This window comes from Pyrus communis, chromosome 7 (genome assembly GCF_963583255.1).
Source record: "Pyrus communis chromosome 7, drPyrComm1.1, whole genome shotgun sequence".
Lineage (NCBI taxonomy): Eukaryota > Viridiplantae > Streptophyta > Magnoliopsida > Rosales > Rosaceae > Pyrus > Pyrus communis.
Window position 1 is genome coordinate 4,234,836 of NC_084809.1, and position 18,758 is coordinate 4,253,593.

Here is an 18,758-nt window from a genome sequence, read left to right on the forward strand (position 1 = left end):
TGATTGTTTTTTTGCGAATTAACACGATGATACATTTAGTATTGTTACCCAAGAAAATAAAAAAGAGAACATTCTTTTCACTTTTGAATTACAATTTCTGAAGTTATGCAAAGTCTACAACAAACAAAAATCGAGGCTCAAGACCACCCAATAAGTCATATATTTGCTTGCCTATGAAGTATTCTGAGATCCCGCATTTGTTTTTGGTATCCCTTCCTTCGAATCAAAGTACTTTTGGATATCTTGCAATCCTCCCAAGTCCCATCCGGATTCCAAATTTCCCAATATATTTAAAGTTCTTCTTCCTTCTTGTTTGGTAACTAACTGCTAGAAAAACCCCACCAGTTACTCCTAGCTTCCTCCTCTTGGCTCCTACCCAATTCCCACCAAATCATCCAAAATCCTTTTATCGGTATGCTACAGTCAACTTAATTTCGCTCAGGTTTGCATTACTATCGACGTCTTTAATTTAAAATTTATTTCTTACGCGTTCAGCATTTAAATCTTGAACTTACTATCATACCATACAATGTTGAAAAAAGTGAAAAGGAAGGTCAAAACCTTGGTAAAACCCAAAAAAAATCCCTATAAACCACCACCCCCTCCATCTTCATTTCCATCATTACCACCTCCGGAAGAAGAATCCCAAACCATATCGCCACCGCCGCAACAAACTTTCAGGCCACCCGCCACCGCCGACCCATTCCTCTTCCCCCAAACCCAATCCACCGTCCTCCCCGACCCGTCAAACTTCTTCTCCCCAAACCTCCTCTCATCCCCTCTCCCCACCAACTCTTTCTTCCAAAATTTCGTCCTTAAAAACGGCGACCAACCCGAATACTTCCACCCCTACGCCGTCAAATCCTCCTCCGCCGCCCTAACCATCTCCTACCCATCTCGCTTCTCCACCTCCGCCTTCATATACCAAATCTTCATCGCCGATCTCACCGTCTCCGCCGCTCAAAACCCCGGTTCCCCACAACCCCACAAAATCTCCTCCTTCAACGACCTCAGCGTCACATTGGATTTCCCCTCCTCCAACCTCCGCTTCTTCCTCGTCCGCGGCAGCCCATTCATCACCTGCTCTGTTTCCAACTCCACCTCTCTTTCAATCTCCACCATCCACGCAATCCTCTCGTGTTCATCAAACGGCTCAAAGACCAAATACACCATCAAGCTCAATAGCAATCAGACATGGCTTGTATACACTTCTTGCCCGATGGATTTGACAACCAGCGGGCTGTCACTGATCACCTCCAATGGGTTTTCTGGGATTGTTCGGATTGCGATATTGCCGGATTCGGATCCGAAATTTGAGGCGATTCTCGACCGGTTCAGCTCTTGCTACCCAGTTTCCGGCGAAGCGGTTTTCACAAAGCCGTTTGCTTTGGAGTACAAATGGGAGAAGAAAGGATGGGGTGATTTGCTCATGCTTGCTCATCCACTGCACCTCCAGCTTCTCTCCGGCGAGGATTGTGACGTCGCCGTTTTGGAGGATTTCAAGTTCAAGAGCATTGATGGGGATCTTGTTGGCGTTGTTGGCGATTCGTGGGCGCTGAAACCCGACCCTGTTTCGATCACCTGGCATTCGAGTCGAGGTGTTGGAGAAGGTTCGTATGCTGAAGTTGTTTCTGCACTTGTTAAGGATGTAGGGGAGCTGAATTCCAGTGGGATAGCTACAACATCTTCGTACTTTTATGGAAAATTGATCGCGAGGGCGGCAAGGCTGGCTTTGATCGCAGAGGAGGTGGCTTATCTCGATGTGATTCCGACGATTAGGAAGTTCCTGAAGGAAACGATTGAGCCGTGGCTGGTTGGAACTTTCGGGGGGAATGGTTTCTTGTATGACAAGAAATGGGGTGGCATTGTCACGAAACAAGGAGCAACCGATTCTGGTGCAGATTTTGGGTTTGGAATTTATAATGATCACCATTATCATCTGGGGTACTTTGTTTATGGGATTTCAGTGCTTGCGAAAATTGATCCTGCTTGGGGGAGGAAGTATCGGGCTCAAGCTTATTCGCTTGCTGCTGATTATTTGACGGTAGGCAGGCGATCACATTCGCATTATCCACGCTTACGGTGCTTTGATTTTTACAAATTACACTCGTGGGCAGGCGGGTTAACTGAGTTTGCAGATGGTCGTAATCAGGAGAGCACGAGTGAGGCAGTGAATGCCTACTATTCAGCTGCATTATTGGGATTAGCTTATGGAGACACCCATCTTGTGGCCACAGGATCAATGCTTGCAGCTTTAGAGATACGGGCAGCGCAAATGTGGTGGCATGTAAAAGAGAGGGGTAACATGTATGAGGAGGATTTCACAAGGGAAAATCGCTTGGTTGGAGTTTTATGGAATAACAAGAGGGACAGCGGACTTTGGTTCGCTCCTCCGGAGTGGAAAGAGTGCAGGCTTGGAATTCAGTTGCTACCGCTATTGCCGATCACTGAGGCCTTGTTTTCAGATGTTGGCTTTGTTAGGGATCTTGTGAAGTGGACACTACCGGCTTTGAGTAGGGAAGGAGTAGGAGAAGGATGGAAAGGATTTGTCTATTCCTTGGAAGGGATTTATGACAAAGAAGGCGCTTTGGGGAAGGTAAGGAACTTGAATGGTTACGATGATGGTAACTCGCTTACAAATCTTTTGTGGTGGATCCACAGCAGAGGAGAGGAGGAAGCGGAATTCGGACTTGGACATAACATTTGCTGGTCTAGGCACTATCATTAAATTTGGTTGCATTACAATTTGTGATAGTGATTTCCTTCTCTTTTGTATTTACTGTCGTGTTTCGATTGACCTACATTTGTTCTTTCTACTGAATTGTGAGCTTTCTATCTATTTCGATCCCATTGTATTTACCTGTTATTGTTGAAACCATACATCATATTTTAGATGGCTTTAATGTCAAGAAACATTGACGCGACATGGGGAGTCGAATTCTAAAAATTTTGAAGATCGAGAACTACAAGGTTTTTTCTTTCACAGCATGAACAGAACCGAACACAAAAGCCATTAGAAACTCACAGAACCTGAGCAAGGTCTCGGATGAGAATCGCCCTACAAACGCCACCCTAACACTGCTATTGTTGAAGTATAACCATTGCTGCAGGTCCTAATCCCAGAGAAGTTTAAAGAATCCTAGTGTAGTGTTCTGGTTTAACACCGCCAATGAGATCCAAGGAGCAACGAACTCCATTTTCATCCTTGTGCATTCTCTGAAACCCTAGCTTCATCTTCCTTTCAATCTCTCGTTGAAAACCTAAACAAATCTTCACCGAAATTCACGGTGTTTGTGAGTGGATCCCACATCGGAGAAATAAGGGACTCATATGTGCTAATAAAGAATTGTTGAATTATTTCTTATATTTTCAATCGGTTTTATGGTAGAATCAAAGTTGAACATGAAAAGAATTGAAACAAAAATTGCCGGCAATTGGAAAAGCTCTGGAAGAAGCTGTATAGACACCACATGAAAAGAAACGCCAAGGAACTCTAGAATGCATATGAACTGAACAGTCCCTTGCAAATCAAAACGGTCAGTGAATTTGGCTGTCGATCTCTTCGAGGAGAAATTTTTCATTGTGACGGGAACATAGGGTGGTATATTACGTGTCATTATACAAATTGTAGTATATGTATGCTAAAAAAATTAATAACATAAAAAATAAAATTTTCCATCACTTATATAAAAACACGTGGTGTATCTTCGTGTTCCGGTCCTGAATTTAGAAGTTAACCCAATCAAGATCAGATGATGCAAGGATCGGATTTGATAAACTTTCTGGCAATTCGCCTCTTTTGGGATCTTCTATGACTCTATTAGCTTCTTTCTTCCAACGTCCAACGGAGGTCACTTCGCTCGCCTAAGAAGGAGCTGTGGGACTTTTTGGATCAATTGCTGAGGAGCGGACGATCTTGGCTTAGAGAGATGCGCCTTTTAGCTTGTTATCGCTTTTTAGGTTCTTGCTCTAGTTTCAGGGAATCCCTCACCCAGTTCCATATGGGGATGAATCCAATCCTAGGGCATTAACCTTTCTGGGAAGCCGGTCCCGAAAAATTTCACGATCTCTTCGCTTCTCCAACTTCTCTCTCACATACCACGTCAGCTTTGCTGGCGTCACCATGTCCGTCACACACAAGACCAAACAAAACACTCCCAAAAACCATGTCATCTCTTCCTTCAGCGATCTCGGGGCCACATTGGACATCCCCTCCAATCTCCGCTGCTTCCTCGTCCGCGGGAGCCCTTACGTCACCTGCTCTGTCTCTAACCCTATAACTCAACTTTCAATCCCAACCGTCCGTGCTTTTCTCTCGTGTTCTTGTTCCAACAACTCACGTACCAAATACAAAATCGAGATCAACAACGAAACGTGGCTTCTATATGCCTCCTCAGCAATCAAGTTGAAACTTACCAGCGACACAAACTCGTAACTTCTGGTGGGTTTTCTGGGTGTTGTGCCTTGGCCCGTTCATTAGTGCGGAACCGAGATTCAGATTACAACCTCATCAAAATCACACACAGTTGAACAAAATAAAATACAAGAAATAAAGACACAGAGAAATTTACGAGGTTCGGCAAAAAACTACCTACGTCCCCGGAGAGATATTGATCTTCACTATGAGAATAACAGTACAAGTATACATGAGTTAAATCGACATAACCCAATCCCATATCCCTTGTACACCCACTCACAGAATTTTCCCAAGAACCTCACTCTACCCCAAGAGTTCTTTCACTATAATACTTTTCACTCTAGCTCTCTTGATTTTCTCTCAACCCATGTTCAACCTTTTCCATGGGAGAGCCGAATGCTCTCCCCCTTGGATGCTCTCTTTCACACTTTACAAAGGCATAACCAAATGCCTTAATATAAACAAAAGGCCCCGCCTTCTCTCTCTCCTCTTCTCTCTTTCGGCTCATCACACAAGGCCAAATCTTTGCCTTTGTAAAAGCCACAAATCAAGGGCTAGACATCATAATGATGTCCCCCTTTTTCTTTGTCCCTTTCTTTAGCCGAAAGTAGCTAGCACTCCACATGGTTGAGATGAAATTGTTGCCAACTCATAATATGAGCCAATCACAACACTGGGATCATCCGGATTGCTATGTTGCCGGGTTCTAATCCAAAATCCGAGTCGTTTCTGGACAAGTTCAGTTCTTGCTACCCGGTTTCCGGCAATGGAGCTTTCAAAAAACAGTCTTGTTTGGAGTATAAGTGGGAAAAGAAGGGGTGTGGGGATTTGATAATATGCTTGCTCATACCCTCCACCTGCAGCTTCTCTCTGTTGATGAAAGTAATGCAACTGTTTTGAATGATTTGAAGTACAAAAGCGTTGATGGTGATCTTGTAGGCGTTGTTGGCAATTCGTGGGTTTTGAATCCAAGCCCTATTTCGATCAGTTGGCATTCAATCAGAGGTGTCGATGAGGATTCGTATACCAAAATCATTTCTGCACTATCTATGTAAAGATGTTAGAGAAAAATCCCAAATTTTGGCACGAACAAGCCAAGGGACACACGAACATCCTTCAATTGGAATCACTCCAAAATTTGTTCATTTGGCCACTTTTTGCTCAAGAAGAAGTCGAATGTTCTACGTTGAAAATATAAAGCAAAGTATCAAAATTCTACCAAAACATATTAAGAACGGGTTAAAATATATAATATGAAATAGACTCATCAATTAGCTCTCTCAATTAATCTAGGGTACTTTGTTTATGCCATTTCGGTGCTTGCGAAGATTGATCCAGCATGGGGGAGTAAGTATAGACCTCAAGCTTATTCAATGGCGATGGATTTTATTAACTTGGGAAGCAAGCAATCAAGCTCAAATTATCCACGTTTGAGATGCCTTGATATGTTTATGTTACACTCGTGGGCAGGAGGGTTAACTGAATTCCGGGACGGGCGTAATCAAGGGAGCACAACCGAGGCACTGAATGCGTACTACTCAGCCGCATTGATGGGGTTAACGTATGGAGATGACGATCTTGTTGCCACAGGATCAATGCTTGCGGCATTGGAAATGCATGCAACGAAGGTTTGGTGGCACGTAAAAGAGAGAGAGAATGTACGAGGGAGATTTTTCGAGGAATAATAGTGTGTGATAGAACCCGAATTCTCAACCCTAGCTCAACCTTAACTATTGTACATAGAAGCGATTAAGAGAGGGAAGGAAGGAAGAGAGGAGACAATATTGGATGTTTTTTCTTTATTTTGGTTGAGCACTTCAGAGGTTTCCCTTGGGCATGCTATGTGATGTTGAATTTTATTTTGTTCTACTAAACGATTGTGTGCCTTTGATTAGTTTCTCTATGTGAAATCTATTTGCATGTTTCTCATAAATACTAGGACATCGCATCTAATATTTAATTAATCTGGTTATGAAATATTTCTTCTTCTTCTTTTTTTTCTTTTTTTTTATATCATCGATAACGTGTTATTATACACAAATTTATATTGCATTTACATCTTTTTTCTTTCTGATATCAAGAAAGGAATTGAACATAAATGCCAATTGTAAAAAAGCTCTGTAGCTTTCTAATGTCACGTATGTATGAAGGGAGCTTGTTTTTTTTGCATCCAATACATAATCTTAGTGACGTAACTCGTTAAAAATGAAAGGAAAACTAACGAAAAGTCTAAAAAAAACTAGTTTTAATAAAAAAAAATGACAAATAAAGGTATAGTAAATAGTGTCAGGAAAAAGTAAAAATATGGTTTTTCGTTAAAAGTGAACAGTATCAGAAGTGTTTCATTAAAACTCCCTCAAATAAATGTTTGTTACATGTTTAAAAGGTGAGTTATACTAGCTACCTATAAGTCATATAGTTGCTTGCGTACGAAGCATTCTTAATTGGACTTAGATTATCTCCCCTCCTCTTTCCATCCCCTTCCATCCCCTCCTCTCACATTCTCTTATTTTGTCTTTATCTTACTATAAAAAATTAATAGATGATGTTGACGTGACTTAACATTGACCGTTCAAATAGAAGGGAAGGGAAGAGGAAGGAAAAAAAAGAGGGGAGAGAATCCTTCTCCTTAATTCCCACATTTGTCATTGGTATCCCTTTCTTCGAATCAAACTACTTATGGATATCTTGCAATACTCCCACGTCCCATCCCATGCACAGAAACTAAAGGTCTTCTTCCTCCTTGTGTTGGTAACTAACCGCTAAAAAAACCCCCACCATTTTCTCCTAGCTTCCCTCCCCATGGCTCCTGGCTCCTGCCCAATTTCCCACCATCCTCCAAAGTTCGAATGATGTTTCAGTCCAATCTATGTTATCGGGATGGTGATCCGAGCTTCGTGCATAAAACAAACCCATGTGCTTCAGTTGACTTAGCTTCGCCAAGAAAAATCCCTATAAACCACCACCCCCTCCATCTTCATATCCATCCCAAACCATGTCGTCACCACCTCCGGAAGAAGAATCCCAAACCATGTCGTCACCACCTCCGGAAGAAGAATCCGAAACCACGTCGCCACCCGCTCCATCATCACCACCTGCAGAAGATGAATGCGAAACCATGTCGCCAACAGCCGATCCATCATCACCACCTCCGGAAGAAGAATCCGAAACCGTGTCGCCAACAGCCGATCCATCATCACCACATGCGGAAGATGAATCCGAAACCATGGGATCACCACCTCCAGAAGAAGAATCCCAAACCCTGTCGTCACCACCTCCGGAAGAAGAATCCCAAACCAAGTCACCACCGCCGCAACAAACTCTCAGACCACCCGCCGCCGCCGCCTCATTCCTCTTCCCCGAAACCCAATCCACCGTCCTACCCGACCCATCAAACTTCTTCTCCCAAGACCTCCTCTCATCCCCTCTCCCCACCGAGTCCTTCTTCCAAAACTTCGCTCTCAAAAACGGCGACCAACCCGTATACATCCACCCCTACGCGGTCAAATCCTCCTCCGCCACCCTAACCATCTCCTACCCATCTCACTCCTCCACCTCCGCCTTCATACACCAAATCTTCACCGCCGATCTCGCCATTTCCGCCACCCAAAAACCCGATTCTCCACAACCCCACAAAATCTCCTCCTTCAACGACCTCAGTGTCACATTGGACTTCCCCTCCTCCAACCTCAGCTTCTACCTCGTCCGCGGCAGCCCATTCATCACGTGCTCTGTTTCCAACGCCACCTCTCTTTCAATCTCCACCATCCACTCAATCGTCTCGTGTTCACCAAACGACTCAAAGACAAAATACACCATCAAGCTCAGTAACAATCAGACATGGCTTGTATACACTTCTTCCCCGATCGATTTGGCAACCAACTGCCTTTCACCGATCACCTCCAATGAGTTTTCTGGGATTGTTCGGATTGCGATATTACCGGATTCGGATCCGAAATTCGAGGCGACCCTTGACCCGGTCAGTCCTTGCTACCCGGTTTCCGGCAAAGCGATTTTCACGAAGCCGTTTGCTTTGGAGTACAAATGGGAGAAGAAAGGATCGGGCGATTTGCTCATGCTTGCTCATCCTCTGCACCTCCAGCTTCTCTCCCACGAGGATTCTGACGTCACTGTTTTGGAGGATTTCAAGGTCAAGAGCATTGATGGGGATCTTGTTGGCGTTGTTGGCGATTCATGGTCGCTGAAACTCGACCCTATTTTGATCACCTGGCATTCGAATCGAGGTGTTGGAGAAGAGTCGTATGCTGAAATTGTTTCTGCACTTGTTAAGGATGTTGGGGAGCTGAATTCCAGTGGGATAGCTACAAAATCTTCGTACTTTTATGGAAAATTGATCGCGAGGGCGGCGAGGCTGGCTTTGATTGCAGAGGAGGTGGCTCATCTCGAAGTGATTCCGACGATTAGGAAGTTCTTGAAGGAAACGATTGAGCCGTGGCTGGCTGGAACTTTTGGGGGAAATGGTTTCTTGTATGACAAGAAATGGGGTGGCATTGTCACGAAACAAGGAGCAACCGATTCTGGTGCAGATTTTGGGTTTGGACTTTATAGTGGTCACCATTATCATCTGGGGTACTTTGTTTATGGGATTTCAGTGCTTGCAAAAATTGATCCTGCTTGGGGGAGGAAGTATCGGGCTCAAGCTTATTCGCTCACTGCTGATTATTTGACGGTAGGCAGGCATTCAGATTCGCATTATCCACGCATAAGGTGCTTTGATTTTTACAAATTACACTCGTGGAGAAGCGGGTTAAATGAGTCTGCAGATGGTCGTAATCAGGAGAGCACGAGTGAGGCAGTGAATGCATACTATTCAGCTGCATTGTTGGGCTTAGTTTATGGAGACACCCATCTTGTAGCCACAGGATCAATGCTTGCGGCTTTGGAGATTCGGGCAGCCCAAATCTGGTGGCACGTAAAAGAGGGAAGTAACATGTATGAGCAGGATTTCACAAGGGAAAATCGCTTGGTTGGAGTTTTATGGAGTAACAAGAGGGACAGCGCAGTTTGTTTCGCTCCTTCAGAGTGGAAAGAGTGCAGGCTTGGAATTCAGTTGCTACCTCTATTGCCGATCACTGAGGCCTTGTTTTCAGATGCTGGCTTTATTAGGGATCTTGTGACGTGGACACTACCGTCTTTGAGTAGGGAGGGAGTAGGGGAAGGATGGAAAGGATTTGTCTATGCCTTGGAAGGGATTTATGACAAAGAAGGCGCTTTGGGGAAGATAAAGAACTTGAGTGGTCACGATGATGGTAACTCGCTTACAAATCTTTTGTGGTGGATCCACAGCAGAGGAAAGGAAGGACAGGAAGTCGGACTTGGACATAACGTTTCCTGGTCCGGGCTTTATCATTAAACTGGTTGCATTATAATTTGTGATAGTGATTTCGTTCTCCGTTATATTTACTATCATGTTTTGATTGACATACATTTGTTCTTTCCTCCGAATTGAGAACTTCTATCTATTTCGATCTGTTGTATTTACCTGTTATTGTTGAAACCAACTGCTTTTCTGAAATATATCATTTTACACGACTTTCATGTCAAGAAACATTGACACAACAAGGGGAGTCGAATTCTAAAATTTTAAACATCCAGAACTACAAGGTTTTTTCTTTCACAGCCTGAACAGAACCGAACACAAACGCCATTACAAACTCACTGAACCTGAACAAGGTCTCCGATGAGAATCGCCCTACAAAAGCCACCCTAACCCTTTCTTCGCCATTACCTACTTGATACATAGTTGAGCAGTAAGGTCAAACAAATGCCTGACAAGAATCAAGACCTAATTAAGAGAAGAAATGCAGACCAGAATAAGAACATAATAATAAAAAAGAACCAGAACTCTTGACTCTGCAATAAGTCATCTTCCGAATCTTGGCCATCTTCCGAATCTTGATCATCTTCCGAATCTAGGTCATATTCCCAATCTGGGTCATCTTCTGAATCCGAGCCATCTTCCGAATCTTGTGTTAGAATAAGCATTTAGTCCCAAACTAAGATTACGATAAACAATAAGATAATTTAAATAAATGAATCAGTGTATATATGTATACATACCTGCAGAACCCATCTAGGTAATGCGAACACACCTAAAAGAAGTTAACAGAAAGTCTTCTACTCACACAGCCCTTATGTCCAATACTAGCGATAGTCTAGTGATCGAGTGAACGTGTTTTCTGGTGAGCAGGGACGTTCATATTTATAGGCTATATTCCTAACATGATCCTAGCTATCATGGGATCTGTTAATACCTATTATCTTTTACATCAAATGAGACAAGGTTTAACGGTCCCACAATCCCTCAATTTCAGGATTTTAGTCTCCCATAATCCCTTAAATCCAGGAGATTAGTCTCCCACAATCCCTTAAATCCAGGAGACATGTTGTTGACATGGTCATGACTTCTAATTGATTTAATCCACGTTTTTAGGTATCCTTATCATGATACGGAAGTTCAAAACCTAACATTCTCCCACTTTTGAACTTCCGCTTATCATGTTCCTTGTCCAACGCATTAAACCAATCCCTTCAGTGATCACTTGAATCATTTCAACCATACAACAATTCATATCTGCCATGAAGAGTTTCAAAGAGTTGAACCCCAGAAAATTCGTACGTTATAATTTGTACTAACACTCTGAGATCACATCCCCCAAAACTGCTCATGCATGATATACACAGAGCAAGCAGACATATTCAACATGTCATTCATTCACACTCCCACTGATCAAACCAAACATCATTGTCAAGCTTTTATTTAGCTCCAACGATAAGCCTTTTATAACGACCAGCTCATTAAACCTTGGTTTGATCAGTAATTCATCATTTCATAAAACTGCACATATATATTTGTACATATACACAGTAGTCGAAACAATCATATTGAATTCATTGTCATAAATAAACCAACATATGAATACAATAACTCATGCTTATTAAGCTTTCATGAAAACAGAAAATGATGAGAGAAGTTAACCTTCATTCACGCATCACATAAGCATCAAAAGATTCCACAACACCCATGCACGTAACATGATCTTTAAACACTCCAACTCCAAGAGGTTTTGTGAGAGAATCTGCCAGCATTTCTGATGTATTAATGTGCTCAATGGAAACTATCCCAGCCTTCACCTTTTCTTTCATTGACTGATATTTCACGTCCATCAACCTCGCTGCATAAGATTTTTTATTGTTTTTGGAGAAGAACACGGCTGCCTTATTGTCACAGAAAATGACAATTGGTCTTCTTATGCATTCAACAACCTGCATTCCAGTGATGAGATTCCTCAAGAAGCTAGCTTGTTGTGAGGCTTCAAAACATGAAATATACTCAGCTTGCATTGTTGAAGTGGCCAAGGTTTTTTGTTTTGCACTTCTCCAAGATATTGCACCGCCAGCCAACAGGAAAATAAACCCACTCGTGGACCTCCTGTCATCCTCACAACCTGCGAAATCAGAATCACAATAGTCAACCAATTCTAATTTCTCAGATTTCCCATACACCAACATGTAATCTTTTGTCCTTTGCAGGTATCTCATAACCTTTTTAGATGTTGTCCAATGCTTTTCTCCTGGATTTGCTTGAAATCTTCCAAGCATACTTATGGCAAAGGCTAAATCCGGTCTAGTGCACACTTGAGCATACAATAGACTGCCAACGATAGACGCATATGGCCTGTTAGCCATCCCTCGCATTTCAATCTCATTACTAGGGCATTGAGACTTGTTTAATTTATCTCCTTTGCTCACTGGTGCTTCACCCTTTGAACAATCTTGCATGTTGTACCTCTTGAGCATTTTCTCAATATAGGTCTTCTGTGAAAGACCCAAAAGGCATCTGCTTCTATCACGAATAATTTCTATACCCAAAACGAAGGAAGCCTCACCCATATCTTTCATTTCAAACGTTCGTGACAGTAGTTTCTTTGTTTCCAGCAAGAGATTAAGATCATTACTTGCTAATAAAATGTCGTCAACATATAGAATTAGAAAGATAAACCTCGAGCCACATACCTTGAGATACAAACAATCATCAATTTTGTTTTCAACAAAACCAAAACTGGTTATTTTCTCATCAAACTTTAAGAACCACTGCCTGGAAGCTTGTTTCAGCCCATAAATCGACTTTCTCAGTTTGCACACCATTTGTTCTTGCCCCATTTCAACAAAACCAGGTGGCTGGACCATGTAAATCTCCTCATCTAACACTCCATTTAGGAACGCAGTTTTCACGCCCATTTGGTGGAGTTCTAGATTGTAGTGAGCAACTATAGCAAGGATGATTCTGAGAGAATCCTTTGAAGAAACAGGTGAGAATGTCTCAGAGTAATCCAATCCTTCCCTTTGAGTATACCCCTTTGCAACTAGTCTTGCTTTATGCCTCTGAACCTTTCCTTTTAAGTCTTTCTTTGTTTTGTATACCCATTTGCATCCAATGGGTTTTATGGACTCATTTGCTTCTGTCAAGACCCACACTCCATTCGAATACATGGAGTCCAGTTCTTCTTGCATGGCTATCTTCCATTGCTCAGCCTTTTCACTTGTCATCGCTTGCTTGAAGGTGACTGGATCAATCTCTATGCCTTCCTCATGTTCAGTTCTATCTCCATTTGCTTGCTGAAAATCAAGTGAGTCATCGACAGTCTTCTCTAGTTTCTCAGCTTCTCCCACATAAACAAGAAAATCTCCTGAAATTGGAGACTTTCTTGTACGTTGAGGCTGCCTCCTTGTTGCAGGAACCATTACTGATTGCATGGTAGTTGTACCATGATTTTCATCTCCATTATATTGCATGTTGCAGACTTGTGTATTGCTGCTGCTTGATGCATGCTGGAAACCAGTAGCCCTACCAAAATCACTTTGATAAAAATCTTCATGGACTTGGTTTTGCGTGTCAAGAGTTGCAAAATCAATTTTGGTTGATGACATTGGGGAAATTGTTGTCACAGCCTCTTCTTCTTCTTCAAAAATAAAATCACGAGCCTTATCTCCATTTGATTCTTCCGCTTCAATAAACCTTGCACTATTTGTTTCGAATATTCTCGTATGTAAGGTTGGAGCATAAAACCTGTACCCCTTTGATCTCTCGGGAAAACCAATAAAACTGCAGCTTACAGTCTTAGAGTCAAGTTTCTTTGCCTCTGGATTGTACATTTTTGCTTCTGCCTTACATCCCCATACATGAAGGTGATTCAAACTAGGTTTTCTTGAAGTCCAAAGTTCAAATGGAGTCTTGTGCACGGATTTACTTGGGACTCTATTCGATATATAATTTGCCATTTTAAGAGCCTCACCCCATAGAAACATAGGAAGATCAGTCCTACTCATCATGCATCTCACCATTTCGATCAAGGTCCTATTCTTTCTCTCGGCTACACCATTTTGCTGTGGTGTTCCGGGAGTAGTATACTGAGCTTGAATCCCGTTTTCTTCCAAGAACATGGCCATTGGACCCTTTTGTTGACCTTTCTCTGTGTACCTGCCATAATACTCCCCTCCACGGTCCGATCTCAAGATTTTAATTTTCTTTTCTAGTTGTCTTTCCACTTCATTTTTGAAATTTTTAAAACAATCAAACACTTGATTTTTCTCGGATATTAGATATACATATGCATATCGAGAAAAATCATCAATGAAAGACACAAAATAGGCATTTTTGCATATTGTTTGCGTGGAGAAAGGTCCACAAACATCTGAATGGACGACTTCTAAGAGGTTAAGACTTCTTGTGGAACCAATTTTCCTTGTGTTTGTTAATTTCCCTTTCCAACAGTCAATACAATTTTGCATATCATTAAAATCCAACGTTGGAAGCATTTGTTCTTTAACTAGAATTTCTAATCTTTGCTTGTTAATATGTCCAAGCCTTCTATGCCAAAGCATTGAAGACCCTTCATTAGTCAGAGACCTTTTCAAAGATAAATTTGATTCCACTGTCAAACATTTTGAATTTAACATTACTTGACAATTCAACCTCCAAAGATCATTGTTTAAAAAACAAATACCAAGCAAAAGATTCATATTACTTTTCTTATAAATCCGTACACTTTCATCATCCCCAACAAAAACATAACCGTCTTTTACAAGCTTTGAAGCAGAAATTAAACTTCTAGTTAACCTAGGAACATAAAGAACATCTAGCAACTGTAAAACGAAACCACTTGACAATTTGAGCTTTAGGGTGCCTATTGCCTCCACAGCTACTTTATTCCCATCCCCAACGTGAACATCATAGACCTCATTTCTTGAAAATTCTTTTCTTGTGAACCCCTGCAAGGAATTGGTAATATGCACCGAACAACCAGTGTCAAACCACCAAGAATTTGGAGGGATTTCAACAAGATTTACATTAACACAGACAAAAACATTTTCAATTTTATTACCTTTCTTAGGTGCCCATTTCTTTCGTTTATCACAGTCCCTCTTCAAGTGACCAAATTCTTTGCAGAAATAACATTTAATATTTTCAATGTTGCCTTTAAAACCTTGAGATCCCTTGGAGGATGATGGAGTATCATTTCCAGCAGCATGAGAATAGGAAAAAGGTTTATATGGCTTACCAGATGTCGAGATAGTTTTCCTCGTAGTTTCTGCCTTTATGAAATTCACTGTTTCATTTGACACCCTTTTGATCCTGCTTTCTTCTTGAACACATATGGAAATGAGATCATTCAGACTCCACTTCTCCTTTTGTGTGTTGTATGACGTCTTCAGTTGTTTATATGCATCTGGGAGGGAATTAAGGGCCATATGAACAACAAAAGCATCATCAATGGGAACCTCCAGGTCTGTGAGCTTCGCAGCAGCCTCCACTAGCTTCAGAATGTGTTCTCTGACAGTGCCTTTCCCATCATATTTCAGAGTTGTCAAGGTAGTCATGAGGTTTCCCATCTCTCCCTTCTCTGAAACCTTAAATTTTGCCTCAATTGCCTCCAGGAAATCCTTCGCTTTGTCAGTTGCAGGAATGCCTCCTCTAACAGCTTCACTAATGGATCGTTTGATCACCAATAGTGCCATGCGATTCGCTTTCTCCCATTTTTCAAGTTTCAGCCTTTGTTCAACGGTGCTATTGTTATCCAGTGCTTGTGGTTCATCTTCCCTCAGTGCCAGATCGTAGTCCATTAGTCCAAGAATAATCTCCACATCCTGTCTCCATTTTTTGTAATTTCCTCCACTTAAAGGCTCAATAGAGGAAAAATTCATTGAAGTGGGATTCACTGCAGAAGCTGCAGAAGCCATGCTTATGAAAACAATGAAGTAGGGAAAAACACAGTAAGATACAACACCTTTGGGTGAGGAACATTTACTGCAAGAACTTAATCCATGCATAGCCATTTAGTTATTTGTTAAAAATATTTCAAAACTCAAGTCTTTAGACAAGAATCCGAAACACAGTTAACCATTCACCAAACTATGCCCTATTCCATTAATCGAACCATTCATACGTTGCCTTCTTTAGAAGATCTTATATGCATGTTATGATTAAATGAACTACGAATTCCCATACTTCTGATTTCTTAGTTTAACATTTCAATATGAACCCATTTTGATGTAGTTCATACGATCAATTATACTAAGAAAACAAATCCACACACGATCCTCCTTTATTCTGCTGTCACTGCAGAACACTATGAAGTATAGATACATATATACAAAAACTTGAATCTCAGTGAGACTAAAAAGGCTCTGATACCAATTGTTAGAATAAGCATTTAGTCCCAAACTAAGATTACGATAAACAATAAGATAATTTAAATGAATGAATCAGTGTATATATATATACATACCTGCATAAGCCATTTAGGTAATGCGAACACACCTAAAAGAAGTTAACAGAAAGTCTTCTACTCACACAGCCCTTATGTCCAATACTAGCGATAGTCTAGTGATCGAGTGAACGTGTTTTCTGGTGAGCAGGGACGTTCATATTTATAGGCTATATTCCTAACATGATCCCAGCTATCATGGGATCTGTTAATACCTATTATCTTTTACATCAAATGAGACAAGGTTTAACGGTCCCACAATCCCTCAATTTCAGGATTTTAGTCTCCCATAATCCCTTAAATCCAGGAGATTAGTCTCCCACAATCCCTTAAATCCAGGAGACATGTTGTTGACATGGTCATGACTTCTAATTGATTCAATCCACGTTTTTAGGTATCCTTATCATGATACGGAAGTTCAAAACCTAACATCTTGGTCATCCTCCATGCTTCCTAACACTGCTACAGCTTCATTCCTTCGTTCGTGAAGTTGGGCTATTTGTTCTTCAACTTGGCGAATGAGAGCAGTCAGTACTCTGCACACTTCGAGGCTCAATGGTAAGTCATCTTCCGAAGCTTGACACATTTTGATTGTTGCTGGTGGATCCTGGCATGATATAGAATGTTTATTAGAAACCAGACAGCGCAGACCGCAGGGGCTAAGTATTTGCTTTCCTCCGTTTCCCCCGATCACCATCCATCTTAGAAGCGAAAAACAAAAGCATTGTGCGCTGCTGTCTAGTATTTGATAGAACAGCGAAACAAATCTTACACATTCAAAAATCTTTCCAGAAAGACACCAATACCAGATGTGGGTTAGCTTGTCTTTCGCAGTATGGAAGTCACTCTCTGGTCACATTTCACCTTCTCACACAACACACACAAACTCAACGGTGCGTGCAGGTTTCAAACGCAAGTACTTGAAACTGTAGATTTGACGCGCAATGATGTCGAAGAGGAGGCATTCCGTTGAATCGCTCATCCATCTCACACACACATACATATATGCGTTCATTTTTTTCCTTGGGACATTTTCTCAGCAACCAAGCAAACAAAACGCGGCGAACATGAATTCGATATTCGACGAAAACAAAACAGAAGCCATATATCGGATGCGAAAGCAGATTACAGAAAATGAGGTCGAAATTAGTGAATTAGATACGGAGGAAGAAGAAGGGCGTACCTCAGCTGAGAAATCGGAGTTGGAGTTGGAGTTGGAGTTGGAGATAGAGGGAGACGGAGAAATTTGAAAGTGCGCGCGTTTAAGTACGCGGTTTGTGCCGTTGGGAATGGGATTCCGCGGTCATTTGGGTCATTAGTCGCCGGTTTATATGGCCCAAAACGATAATTGGGTTACGAAGTTGTTGAGGCTTGGAGGAGTTCAACATTGATAAAACCCATTTGTCCATAGCCCATAAGAATTTCCCCATTTTAAGTTGAATAATAAATTCATTATTTATTTAATACAATGACATCAAGGTGGACTTGGGCTAAATACGTTAACCACAATTAGGTATCGAATTCGTCATTTATAAAATTCGAAGTTGAGACATTTCACTTATAAATTGAGAGAAATATCACTAGTTTTGAAGTGCTACTAGCTAAAACTTTTTTTTCTTCTTCGTTTGAGTATATTGATATTTTTTTTAAGTACACTAATGCGTGTGAGATTTAATCTTAAGTCACATATGTGAATTAGGCTAGTTAATCAGGGCACTATGTTAGTCTCTTGCAATTGAGTCCGCACCCTCCTGCATATAGACTTTGGTAGTTTAGAATATTGAATTTTTCTTGAACACATTTACAAAACTTGTTATGTTGTTATTGTCATTGCCACCACTCATCTTTAGAGTTAACGTGAGCTTCACAACCATCATTATTCATTCTAACTATCACCACTTATCATCATCATTGTATATTTTACACTGACAAAATTCATAATCAAATGTCGTAGTCATAACCATAAGTAAAGAAAATTAATTTATAGATCCTAAAAGTCAAAATTATATCTCAAAACTCAAGTTGCATATTCAAATCCTAGTGTATCTATGTTTTTCAAATATTATGTCATTTTCATATAAAAGGCCTTGTTGCAATATTTTTAGGTCAATGCCCTTGTTGGAATAGTGTTGTTATGCTATAGGACAAATCAAAAGCCACATTAAGTTGTCCACCAACATAAAACAAAATTAGAGAGTAAGGAAGGAACCATTGCAGTTAGCCCGTCTCCATGAGAATGCCTGCATTGCATGCCATATTCTGTCATTAGCTCAACCAACAAACCTCTCTTTCAAAGCCTTTGAGTTGAAGATTTCAAGATTATGAGATGGCTTTACATTATTTAATTAGTGAAACCACTTTATAAAACAACTCAAGAGACAAAAGCCTTCCTTTTTAATTTCGAGAATAACTTATATGTAATAGGTTCACTGTTATTATTTTGTCTCGATTTATAACCTATTAATTTAAGAAGAAAAACTTACACACAACCAACAACTAAGTCTTACCCCACTACGCCACTAAGTGGGGTCGGCTATGAATCATATATCGTC

General features: G+C 41.1%; 2 protein-coding genes and 1 pseudogene across 2 annotated transcripts; all 3 read left to right on the forward strand.

Annotated features, from left to right (window-relative positions):
• Positions 1–468: 468 nt before the first annotated feature.
• On the forward strand, positions 469–2,906 carry LOC137740105 (glucan endo-1,3-beta-D-glucosidase-like). Its single transcript, XM_068479914.1, has one exon. It carries the CDS (start codon positions 530–532, stop codon positions 2,726–2,728), a length of 2,199 nt encoding a protein of 732 aa, XP_068336015.1. The 5' UTR covers positions 469–529; the 3' UTR covers positions 2,729–2,906.
• Positions 2,907–2,925: 19 nt separating this feature from the next.
• LOC137739397 (glucan endo-1,3-beta-D-glucosidase-like) lies at positions 2,926–5,472 on the forward strand (annotated as a pseudogene).
• A 318-nt stretch (positions 5,473–5,790) lies between these two features.
• LOC137739398 (glucan endo-1,3-beta-D-glucosidase-like) lies at positions 5,791–9,960 on the forward strand. The gene is made up of 2 exons (XM_068478967.1): positions 5,791–6,050; positions 7,352–9,960. The coding sequence occupies exons 1-2, from the start codon at positions 5,791–5,793 to the stop codon at positions 9,789–9,791; spliced, it is 2,700 nt and encodes an 899-aa protein (XP_068335068.1). The 3' UTR covers positions 9,792–9,960.
• Positions 9,961–18,758: the final 8,798 nt, after the last annotated feature.

Bases quoted from the DNA above. Each gene is read 5' to 3' on its own strand.
- LOC137740105 (XM_068479914.1), top strand. From the start codon at position 530: ATGTTGAAAAAAGTGAAAAGGAAGGTCAAAACCTTGGTAAAACCCAAA.
- LOC137739398 (XM_068478967.1), top strand. From the start codon at position 5,791: ATGGCGATGGATTTTATTAACTTGGGAAGCAAGCAATCAAGCTCAAAT. The intron at 6,051-7,351 runs GTGGCACGTAAA...CAGTTGACTTAG, and splicing joins ATGCATGCAACGAAGGTTTG to CTTCGCCAAGAAAAATCCCT.